Source organism: Bufo gargarizans, chromosome 4 (assembly GCF_014858855.1).
Source record: "Bufo gargarizans isolate SCDJY-AF-19 chromosome 4, ASM1485885v1, whole genome shotgun sequence".
NCBI lineage: Eukaryota > Metazoa > Chordata > Amphibia > Anura > Bufonidae > Bufo > Bufo gargarizans.
In genome coordinates, this window is record NC_058083.1 from 517854074 (window position 1) to 517865793 (window position 11720).

Sequence of the window (11720 nt, forward strand, 5' to 3'; positions counted from 1 at the left end):
CGATTGGGGATTTCCAAAGAATAAAAAAAAAAAAAAAAAAAAAAAAAAAAAAGATTATTATTCGACCCCTCTCAGTCTAAGCTGTTTGACGGGACCCCTAAAGTTGACGTGCAGGTGGCGAAGGTTAACAAATAAACTGCCCTGCCGTTTGAGGATGCTGCCCAATTGTAGGATGCTATGGAGCGGAAGGCAGATGCCCTTTTAAGGAAAGCTTGGGAGGCCTCCATGTTTAACATCAAGACCAACATTGCGGCAACGTCTGTAACCAGGTCTATGTACCTATAGTTAGGATCGAGTTCACCTCTCTCCCCCTACAAGATTCGTCGTCACAAAAATGCCTACCAGATTCTCCAACCTAAATATCTTTCAAGGAGTCCAGGACTTGGTGAAGAAGGGTGCTGTAATCCCGGTCCCCGCATCTCAGAGGGGTCAAGGGTACTATTCAACCCTATTTTTAGTAAGGAAAAAGGAAGGAGACTTCCGGACCATCATAAACTTGAAACAACTGAACAAGTTTATTCTTTACAGGAAGTTCAAGATGGAGTCTCTCAAATCCTTAGTACCGTTGATAAAGCTAGGGGCATTTATGTGCTCGGTCGACCTGAAAGACGCTGCACGTCCCCATTCACCCAGATCACCAGAGGTTTCTAAGATTTGCTATCCTAGACCCTTCCAATCGGATTCGTCATTTCCAGTTTATAGCACTACCCTTCGGGATTTCAGCCGCTCCAAGGCTCTTCACCAAACTTGTGATAGAGATGATAGCCCCACTCAGACAGGAGGGATTAAATATAGTGCCATATCTGGACGATCTCCTAGTCATAGCGGACTCAAAAGATCTCCTGCTGTCGGACCTGGAAGTATTTCTGTCCCGCCTATCTCAACTAGGCTGGATAGTGAACGAACCCAAGTCTCAGAAGGTGAGATTCCTGGGAGTTACTCTAGACTCCGTAACTCAGTCAACTTTTCTTCCACAGAGCAAAATCCAGTCCCTGATAAACAAGGTGAGGCACTTCCAACGCCGGAAAAAATGCTCAGTGAGGGAAGCAATGAGCCTACTCGGCCTCCTAACCTCCTGTATACCCTCTGTCGAGTGGGCACAGGCTCACTGCCGTGTGATTCAGACCTGGCTATTGTCCCACTGGAACAAGAAGAAGGGTTCTCTGGACTCCAAGCTCCCAATCCCAGGATTAGTAAAGAGGTCCCTCTAATGGTGGACGAAGGAGAAGAATCTGTCCCAGGGAGTCCCATGGATCAGATCACCGTCAATTACCATCTTCACGGACGCCAGCCAATCCGGTTGGGGAGCAAAAATCGACAGAGCCTATTTCCAAGGAACGTGGAAGCGTCTGATATCTGCCCAGTCTTCAAATTTCAGGGAGCTGTATGCGGTAAGAGAAGCCCTTCTCGCCGCCAAGCAATTGATAAGAAATCAGCACGTGAAAGTCCTATCGGACAACGTGACCGTGGTCTCCTACTTGAAACACCCGGGGGGTACTCGATCAAGGAGACTCCAGAGTATCTCAGAGGAAATCTTCTCCTTTGCAGAAAAGGAACTAAAGTCCATCTCAGCAATGCACCTGAAGGGATCCCAGAATCTAGAAGCGGACTTTTTGAGCAGACAGGTGGTAGATCATACAGAGTGGGCACTGAACCCAGAGGTCTTCAATATGCTAACCCAAAGATGGGGGTTTCCTACAATAGACCTGTTCGCATCAAGGAGAAACACGAAAGTGCAAACATTCTGCTCCCTAAATGCCGGGGACCATCCCTGGAGAGTAGACGCCTTCTCCCTAAAATGGTGCTGGGATCTAGGGTACGCATTCCCTCCATTGCAGCTCATCCCGAGGGTCATTCAGAAGATTCAGGAGGGGAGAACCACGGTAATATTGATCGCTCCGTTCTTGCCAAAGAGAAGTTGGTTCGCTCCTCTATTAAAGCTAGCAATATTCGAACCAGTGAGACTCCCACTCAGGGGGGACATCCTATACCAGGGTCCTTTGCTACATCCTCATCCGGAGTTCCTGAAGCTCACAGCTTGGATCCTGAGGTCTCCCTCTTAAAGTCGCAGGGCCTGTCAGACCAGGTTATAGCCACCCTGAGATGTTCTAGGAAAAAAGTAACTTCCGCGATATACCTGAAGGTCTGGAAGAGATTCTGCTCATGGTCGGGCGAGGAGAATCCAAATTCTGTGGGGCCCAATATCCAGAAAATTCTGGAATTTCTACAAAGGGGCCTGGACATGGGCCTCTCTCCATCCACCTTAAAGGTTCAAATTTCGGCATTGAGCGCCTTCTTTGACTCCGACCTGGCAGACCATAGATGGATCAAACGATTCATTAGAGCTGCCCGTAGACTGAGACCCACGCTTAGGTCCCACAGCCCAACCTGGGACTTAAATTTAGTTCTCAACAATCTTATGTGTTCCCCATTTGCGCCATTGGAGGATTGTTCAATTAAGTTGCTTTCATTCAAAACTGCCTTTCTTATAGCAATTACCTCTGCCAAGAGACTGGGAGAGATTCAGGCTCTCTCCATTAGGGAACCATACCTTACCATCACTGAGGATAAGATTGTGCTTAAACTAGACCCAGGTTTCCTGCCAAAGGTGGCCTCAGACCGCAACAGAGGCCCGGAGATCCTACTTCCATCCTTCTTCAACAATCCCAAGGATCAGGAGGAAGAGAAATTTCATTTCCTTGATGTTAGGCGTACAGTCATTAGATACTTGGAAGCCACTAGGGACTTCAGGAAGTCTGACAATCTGCTTGTCCAATTTGCTGGAAGGAATAAGGGATCCAGGGCCTCAAAATCCTCCATTGCAAGATGGATTAAGGACACTATTACCTTATGTTATAAGAATCAGAATCTGGATCCTCCTTCCAATATTAGAGCTCACTCTACCATACCATGACGGCCACAAGGAGAGTTATAAAATTATTTTTTATGGGTGGGGGCAACCGCTTGGAGAACCTTCTGACCAAAGGAGAGGCCAGAGGTTCCAGAAAAGTCCAAACGGTAATGTTTCACAAATGTGTGAATACTAGACCAGGAGGCGGCCCTGCATATATCATCCAGGGAGGCCCCTGCTCTTTCAGCAAAGGTCATGGTGATGATATGGGAAAACCGGAATTAGACTTACCGGTAATTCAGTTTCCATGAAATCACCATGATACATTCCCTCCCCTTCTTTTGTTGAAATTTTTTCACCTGTATTTTTCTGGTATGGTGTAATACTGGGAAATACTAGGACACTTCTGGCACTTGATATCTTTGGAACACTGAGGTGCGGTGGTGGGAGGGGGCAATTTAACCTCTTCTCTGTTTGCTGCCCCCACAGAGGTCATGGGTCAATCTCTCCTTGTGGCCGTCATGGTGATTTCATGGAAACTGAATTACCGGTAAGTCTAATTCCGTTTTTTTCAACAGGACAATGACCCCAAACACACCTCCAGGCTGTGTAAGGGCTATTTGACCATGAAGGAGAGGGATGGGGTGCTGCGCCAGATGACCTGGCCTCCACAGTCACCGGACCTGAACCCAATCGAGATGGTTTGGGGTGAGCTGGACCGCAGAGTAAAGGCAAAAGGGCCAACAAGTGCTAAGCATCTCTGGGAACTCCTTCAAGACTGTTGGAAGACCATTTCAGGTGACTACCTCTTGAAGCCCCAAACTTTTGGTCTGTACTGTACATATATTTTGTAAGATCACTAAAAACTATAATCAGAATAAAAATAAAACTACTAGTGAGTCTCCACCTCTAGGGGTCACTGTGGTACCTATAGTGATAAGTCCCCACTTGTACGTTGTTTCTTCAAGCGCTCCTTTATATCAAAACTTATACAAGTTCTATTGATCTTGATCTACTGAATAAACATGCATGCAAGTTTTCTCTAAGGTTTTGCAAGGTCTGCACGTCCGTATATACCAACCAAGCAGGCATCAGTACCAACACAGGGGAGGGTAACGTACAAACCAACGAATGTTGGTAACATATCCGTGTACTAACCTATGTACTAACTTGATAACCTATGATGACCTGTGAACTACCATGAGCCTGAGTGTAATCAGTGGTGTGTAGGATATATACCGACGTGCAGACCTTGCAAATCCTTAGAGAAAACTTGCATGCATGTTTATTCAGTGAATCAAGATCAATAGATCAGTTTCAGGGCTCTCACATGTGGCCCAAAACGGATCAGTTTAGCCCCAATGCATTCTGAATGGATAAGGATCCGTTTAGAATGCATCAGTTTGCCTCCGTTCAGCCTCCATTCTGCTCAGTTTGGTACCTTGAACATGGCCACAACAGCTCTACTAGAGGCTGTGAGGAGGCAGGCAGACTTGATGAACTGCTCCCTGAGGAGGCTAACGCTACATGGGATAGGCCCCTTCACAGTGCGTACACCCGGACCTTCCCCAGCCCTAGGGTGTGAACCCAAGCTAAGAGCAAAAGGTCCCTAGGTACATCCCTCAGGACAGGAAACCTGAACTAAGGTGTGGTGGGGGTGTGAACCATTTTCTCTCTTCAGGTTCCCTGTCCTGGGTGGAAGGACCTAGTCGCATGGGTGCTGTCATGGGTGAGGGGAAAAAGTACTTGGGGCACTGTCAAGTGTCCTCCCCCCCCCCCCCCCACACACACGCGAGCGTGAGGAGGAGCAAAGGTACAAGAGCCGCTAACCATTGTGATCTATAAGGGATATAAAGGCAGATGAATATCCCCTGGGAGAGGAGGTACCCCCGAGATGAGTCAGAGTGACCCTCACTCCCAGTGAGGGGAAGAGGAATCCGGGGCACAGAATGCGTGTCATGGATCCTCACCCCAAATCTCAGGACATCATCAGTCCACTGCTATCTACATAAAATGGTGACCCCAATAGGGGAAAGGGGACAGCAGAGAAAGGACAGATTATCACTCCCCCACCATGCCCATGAAAAGGGAGAGCAGAGGGAGGAGCAAGAACGATGTCCACCTCCGTTATCACCATCATATTATCAACTTAGAATACCAGATGCAGTCCTCTGATGCGGTCTTCCACTAGACAAAGAAAAATTAAACCCAAACAGGGGGCCAAAAAATGAACAAAAATCACTAAATTGCATAATCCTGGAGTCCAGAGATTGGTGAAGCTGTCATGTCCACATTCAAGTAATTTGTGTAATTCACATTCTTCCTTACACCGTGTGTTATCGGGGTTCTAGACATAAATCCTACACCGATGGAGTCCTGGGATTCACACCCAATCAGGGAGAGGGAAATTGTGTAATGAATATTGCAGCCACCTATAGACTGCATCCAGTAGCAATTCTCCTCTGAATGTTGGTTTGCATGAAAACTTAACTTTTATTATTCCAGTGAAAATTGTTTATAACTGTTTCTATGCAAATAAAGGGACGGCCATTATTAAAAATCCATTAAAGGGAACCTGTTACCAGAAGTGGCCTATGGAGCTATTTACATGTCCCCACTGTACCAGCTGCCAAATTCAACAAAACCAATCAGGTTGTTTGCAGGAAAAAGCCACTTTTAAAATGTACCTGATGTCACCAAACAGGAGTTACTGGGGCGTACCGCTGGATAAGGCGAGTAACGGAGTCATCTCCTCTATCCTGCCCAGTTTGCTCTTGCAGACCTCCGCTGGCTTCCTGATGTCAGCTCCTGGCAGTGAGAAATCTCACACAGACACAGAAGACCTCGTTCCGGCACAGGGATCCTGACATGTGAAGCATGCAGATATGTATACACCCCGGCTTCAAGCACTAACTGTGTTTGCCTAGGAGATGCCGGGACCACAGTCAGCGGATGTCAAGATCCCTGATAATGTCTTCTGCTGTGCCATATTTCCCATTGCCAGGAGCTGACATCAAGAAGCCAGCAGAGCTCTGTGAGACTAAGTTGGGCAGGATAGAGATGACGCTGTGTCTCGCCTTATCCAGCGGTACGCCCCAGTGACTACCGGAGCTATTTTCCTACAAACAACCTGATTGTCAAAATTTAACAAAACCAGTTTCTGAAAGCTGGCAGCTTGTACAGTGGGGACATGTAAATAGGTCAATAACACACTCCAAAAGACATACTGATAGGGAACTTAGATGGCAAGTCCCATTGGGGACAGTGTGATCCTAATGTCTGTAGAGCCCTGCTGAATATAGTAGCGCTATATAAATGCAGAACATAAATACAATAAATAAATAGGCCACTTCTGATGACAGGTTCCCTTTAATGGATTTTGAATAATGGTCGCTCTGTATTTGCATCGAAACAGTTATAAAAAGAAAATTGTATTATTCCAGTGAAAATGAAGTTTTCATGGAAACCAACATTCAAAGAATGCATTACTTTTTGAACTACTAGATACAGTCTATAGGTGGCTCCAATATTGATTACACAATTACCCCCCCCCCCCCGTTTGGGTGTGATACTAGGACACCACCGGGTTTACAATTTGTGTCTAGAACCCGATAACACACGGTGTAAGGCAAATAGAGAACTGCTCCCCTATAAAACCTCTCTGCACATACAATAATCCTATATGTTGTCAGACCAGGACTGTGACTGTGTTCTCTGAGGTGTCAACAAGGGACCATTTAACAGCTGCCATGAGATATTTTGGGGCCCCATATACTGGGATTGGTCAGAGCCCTGGGGAGAGTGGGGTATAGCACTGAAGACTTTAGCAGGAAGGGGTGAGCAGAATGGCCGGCAAGCTGTCACTGACCACTGGGGATTTTTCCTCCTATGATTACTTCTTTAGGGCAGAACATTGTGAGATCTTTATGGTCAGACAGGCAGCGGCTACTGTTCATTGGTGGCTCTTTTTATTTCAGCTCTACCATAAGGCTTTTCCTATTTCCAAAAATTCTGAAGTGTCAGTAAAGCCTCTAAGTACTACGGAAAGAGGGTTCATAGAAGTTAGAAGAATGGGTGATAACCCCAACCTTCCGGTCAATACTGTGGGACACCTGGTATCGGTAACAATTGTGTGCTAATAAAGGAAAACCTGTCGGAAAGTACAATGTGTGACCCCCAAACTGCCACCACTACCTGACTATACAATGAGTCATCAGTAGCAGAATCTGTGAGTCTTCTCTGCTTTATGTAGTGGTTACTACTCACCTGGGTGGTTATCTTTGGGAATGTCCTCTATGATCTGCTCATCACCCCTCACATATGTATCTTCAGATGTAATATTGTTCAGATCTTTATCCAGATTTAAAAGCTGTGAAACAGAAATTGCAAAAGTCAGCAGACTGATGGAGAAGTCGTGTGGAATGTTTGATGTGACCAGAAAAGATCATTAATTACAATGACAAAAAGTGATGAAATGACAGCGGAGTTATCTGCTATGGCAGCGGTCCATGCCTATAGCTCCTCTCCTTCCTGCTGGTGGGCACGCCTGCTGCCTGGTTTACCTGCTCCATAGCTTTAGGGCTCCGGTGGTCCAGTCCCACAGACATCCCTCTCTCCCTTCCCAGTGGTCCCGGCTGCTGGAATAACGCTGTCCTCCCACACAAGCTGAGGCCTGCTTCCTGCCGATAATGACCTTCTCTGTGTGCACACACTATCTCTGGCTCTTATAGGGCCGGCATGCACGCACTCTAATCTCTACAAGACATGGAAAGGAGCCTGATCAATAGGTTCTAGTTTGCTAGTTTCATGCAAAGCTTGTTCTGTGTACAGACTTCTGCCTGACTTCTAGATTGGACCCTTTGCTGTCTGACCTGACCCTTGCCTGACCTCCGTTCTGATCCTGAGCTGCTTGTCCTGACAACAGACCATTTATCGGACTGCATGTATTCTGCCTTTCCTGACCCCGTGGGTCACCAGTCACTTGTACAGAAACTACTTCAAGTGCAGCAGCCTAGTGGTTCCCCTGCAACAAAGTCCACGTCCCTGTACAGGGGATAAAGTGCAGGGATAGGGGGGCTCACTTATATAACACACTTTGAGCCGAACCATGTCAAATCTGTTCAAGAGACACAGTGGATCTACATGTGCCATGTTTCATTGTCTGACCAAAAATATCTGCAGGTCTTCTATATATATGCATCTAGTTGGTTCCTTTTTCCAACCAGAGGTCTCTACTGACCAGAAAACTGTGAGAAGATCCAGACGACATGCAAGGTCGATAGTTAGCTGTAATCCTGCCATCTCTACCTTTCTCATTATACAAGGATAAAACATATAATACTGGTTTATAAAACAAGACTGAACACAAGATCTTCACAGCACTTCTACAGATCATAGGGAACCTTTCATGAGACCTTATTTCCATCTATATCCTCATATGAAATGCTTTGATGTTCTTCTGAACCATCCTGTAGAAGAAGAGGAATAGGACATCTCTCATCCTGTAGAAGAAGAGGACTGGGAGTTGTTCTTTCTTCTTTAACTTCAGGAAAAACAGACGGTGACAATTAATTTCTTACATATAACTAGTAAGAGGATGTGTGTATTTAGTCATGTCTTTTACTTGGTGGCTGGTGATCCTCCATCATGATGTTCTTGTACAGATGTTTGTGTCCTTCTAAATATTCAGACTCCTCCATGGAGAAATAGACGGCGACATCCTGACACCTTACAGGAACCTGACAACAGAATAATACAGTCATCACCCAGATCCCTTCATAGCATTACTGTATAATGTCCCGGCATTCCCATCGATGTCACCTCTCCAGTCAGCAGCTTATTAATCTTGTTGGCAAGTTCTAGGATCTTGTCTCTGTTGACTTTCTCATGTATCGGGAAGTGAGGTGTCGGCCTGGATATTGGGCTCAGAATTCCTCCCCGTCCTTCAGATACTGGGGCCTGACAGCGCTGACTAGAGGTCTTCTTCACTACTGTGTATTCCTGATTATGGAGAGACGCAGTAATAAATATCACTCATACATCTCCAGAGTTCCTCACCTCTCCAGTCATGTCCATCTGTTAGAAACATAGAGAAGATGATATAACGTGACATCATCAGAATCTCTCACCTCTCCAGTAAGCCGGAGGAGGATCTCTAGGGTGAGATTTATTATACTCTCTGCCATCTTGTTCACATCCCTATCCATCCTTGAAGGGTCAGTCAGGAGAATGATCTTATATAGGAGATATATACTCTGAGCGGATCCTATATTGTATGAACCTGAATGGAAAGAAGATGAACTGATGTAAAATCATAGAAAATCCCATGTAAAATACAATTACTGGAGATAAGAAAAGGAAACACTGGAGGAGATAATAACGTGTATCAGCAGAGCCTCTAAGTACTACGGAAAGAGGGTTCATAGAAGTTAGAAGAATGGGTGATAACCCCCAACCTTCTGATCAATACTGTGGGACACCTGGTATCGGTAACAATGGTGTGCTAATAAAGGAAAACCTGTCGGAAAGTACAATATGTGGCCCCCAAACTGCCACCACTACCTGACTATACAATGAGTCATCAGTAGCCAGTGAAGGAGCAGAATCAGTGAGTCTTCTCTGCTTTATGTAGTGGTTACTACTCACCTGGGTGGTTATCTTTGGGAATGTCCTCTATGATCTGCTCATCATCCCTCACATATGTATCTTCAGCCTTAATATTGGTCAGATCTTTACCCAGATTTAAAAGCTGTGAAACAGAAATTGTAAAAGTCAGCAGACTGATGGAGAAGTCGTGTGGAATGTTTGATGTGACCAGAAAAGATCATTAATTACAATGACAATAAGTGATGAAATGACAGCAGAGTTATCTGCTATGGCAGTGGTCCATGCCTATAGCTCCTCTCCTTCCTGCTGGTGGGCACGTCTGCTGCCTGGTTTACCTGCTCCATAGCTTTAGGGCTCCAGTGGTCCAGTCCCACAGACATCCCTCTCTCCCTTCCCAGTGGTCCCGGCTGCTGGAATAACGCTGTCCTCCCACACAAGCTGAGGCCTGCTTCCTGCCGATAATGACCTTCTCTGCCCATAGGTCATGTGTGCACACACTATCTCTGGCTCTTATAGGGCCGGCATGCACGCACTCTGATCTCTACAAGCCATGGAAAGGAGCCTGATCAGTAGGTTCTAGTATGCTAGTTTCCTGCAAAGCTTGCTTGCCTGTTCTGTGTACAGACTTCTGCCCGACTTCTAGATTGGACCCTTTGCTGTCTGATATGACCTGACCCTTGCCTGACCTCCGTTCTGATCCTGAGCTGCTTGCCCTGACAACGGACCATTTATCGGACTGCATGTGTTCTGCCTTTCCTGACCCCGTGGGTCACCAGTCACTTGTACAGAAACTACTTCAAGTGCAGCAACCTAGTGGTTCCCCTGCAACAAAGTCCACGTCCCTGTAAAGAGGATAAAGTGGAGGGAGGGGGGGGGGGCTCACTTATATAACACACTTTGGAGCAGAATCATGTCAAATCTGTTCAAGAGACACAGTGGATCCACATCTGCTAGGTTTCATTGTCTGACCCAAAAATATATGCAGGTCTCCTGTATATATGCATCTAGTTGTTTTCTTATTCCAACCAGCAGTCTCTACTGACCAGAAAACTGAGAAGATCCAGACGACATGTAAGGTCTATAGTTAGCTGTAATCCTGCCATCTCTACCTTTCTCATTATACAAGGATAAAACATATAATACTGGTTTACAAAACAAGACTGAACAAAAGATCTTCACAGCACTTCTACAGATCATAGGGAACCTTTCATGAGACCTTATTTCCATCTATCTGATCATCATATAGAATGCTTTGATGTTCTTCTGAACCATCTTGTAGAAGAAGAGGACTAGGACATCTGTCATCCTGTAAAAGAAGAGGACTGGGAGTTGTTCTCTCTTCTTTAACTGCAGGAAAAACATACGGTGACAATTAATTTCTTACATATAACTAGTGAGAGGATGTGTGTATTTAGTCATGTCTTTTACTTGGTGGCTGGTGATCCTCCATCATGATGTTCTTGTACAGATCTTTGTGTCCTTCTAAATACTCAGACTCCTCCATGGAGAAATAGATGGCGACATCCTGACACCTTATAGGAATCTGACAACACAATGATACCGTCATCACCCAAATCCCTTCATAGCGTTACTGTATAATGTCCCGGCATTCCCATCGATGTCACCTCTCCAGTCAGCAGCTCAAGGATCTTGTTGGTGAGCTCTAGGATCTTCTCTCTGTTGACTTTCTCATGTATCGGGATGTGAGGTGTCGGCCTGGATATTGGGCTCAGGATTCCTCCCCGTCCTTCAGATACCGGGGCCTGACAATGCTCACTAGAGGTCTTCTTCACTGCTGTGTATTCCTGGTTATGGAGAGACGCAGTAATAAATATCACTCCATACATCTCCAGACTCCCTCACCTCTCCAGTCATGTCCATCTGTTAGTAACATAGAGAAGATGATGTAATGTGACATCATCAGAATCTCTCACCTCTCCAGTATGCCGGAGGAGGATCTCTAGGGTGAGATTTATTATACTCTCTGCCATCTTGTCCCCATCCCTATCCATCCTTGATGGGTCAATCAGGAGAATGATCTTATATAGGAGATATACGCTGAGCGAATCCTATATTGTAGGAACCTGAATGGAAAGAAGATGAACCGATGTAAAATCATAGAAAATCCCATGTAAAATACAAATACTGGAGATAAGAAGAGGAAACACTGGAGGAGATAATAAAGTGCATCAAGGCAGTTCATCCATGTTTCAGGTCAAAAGCCTGTCACACCTTCATATTACTGAAAGGGTCTTTCTTCTGC

General features: G+C 45.6%; 1 protein-coding gene across 6 annotated transcripts in view; it reads right to left on the reverse strand.

Annotated features, from left to right (window-relative positions):
- The window catches only part of LOC122934026 (gastrula zinc finger protein XlCGF57.1-like), a 58200-nt gene extending 47267 nt beyond the window's left edge, over positions 1 to 10933 (reverse strand). Inside the window, exons 1-3 of one of the 6 annotated variants that reach the window (XM_044289161.1) lie at positions 10886 to 10933; positions 8266 to 8393; positions 7118 to 7220 (exon numbers count right to left, since the gene is read on the reverse strand). In XM_044289161.1, the coding sequence (XP_044145096.1) occupies positions 7118 to 7220; positions 8266 to 8393; positions 10886 to 10910 (256 nt within the window). In that variant the 5' untranslated portion in view covers positions 10911 to 10933. Of the gene's footprint in view, positions 1 to 7117; positions 7221 to 7413; positions 8451 to 8474; positions 8528 to 9792; positions 10539 to 10885 lie in introns of those variants that run through there. The other 5 variants (XM_044289164.1, XM_044289162.1, XM_044289166.1 and 2 more) reach the window with 5 other exon arrangements.
- Between the last annotated feature and the right edge of the window lie 787 nt (positions 10934 to 11720).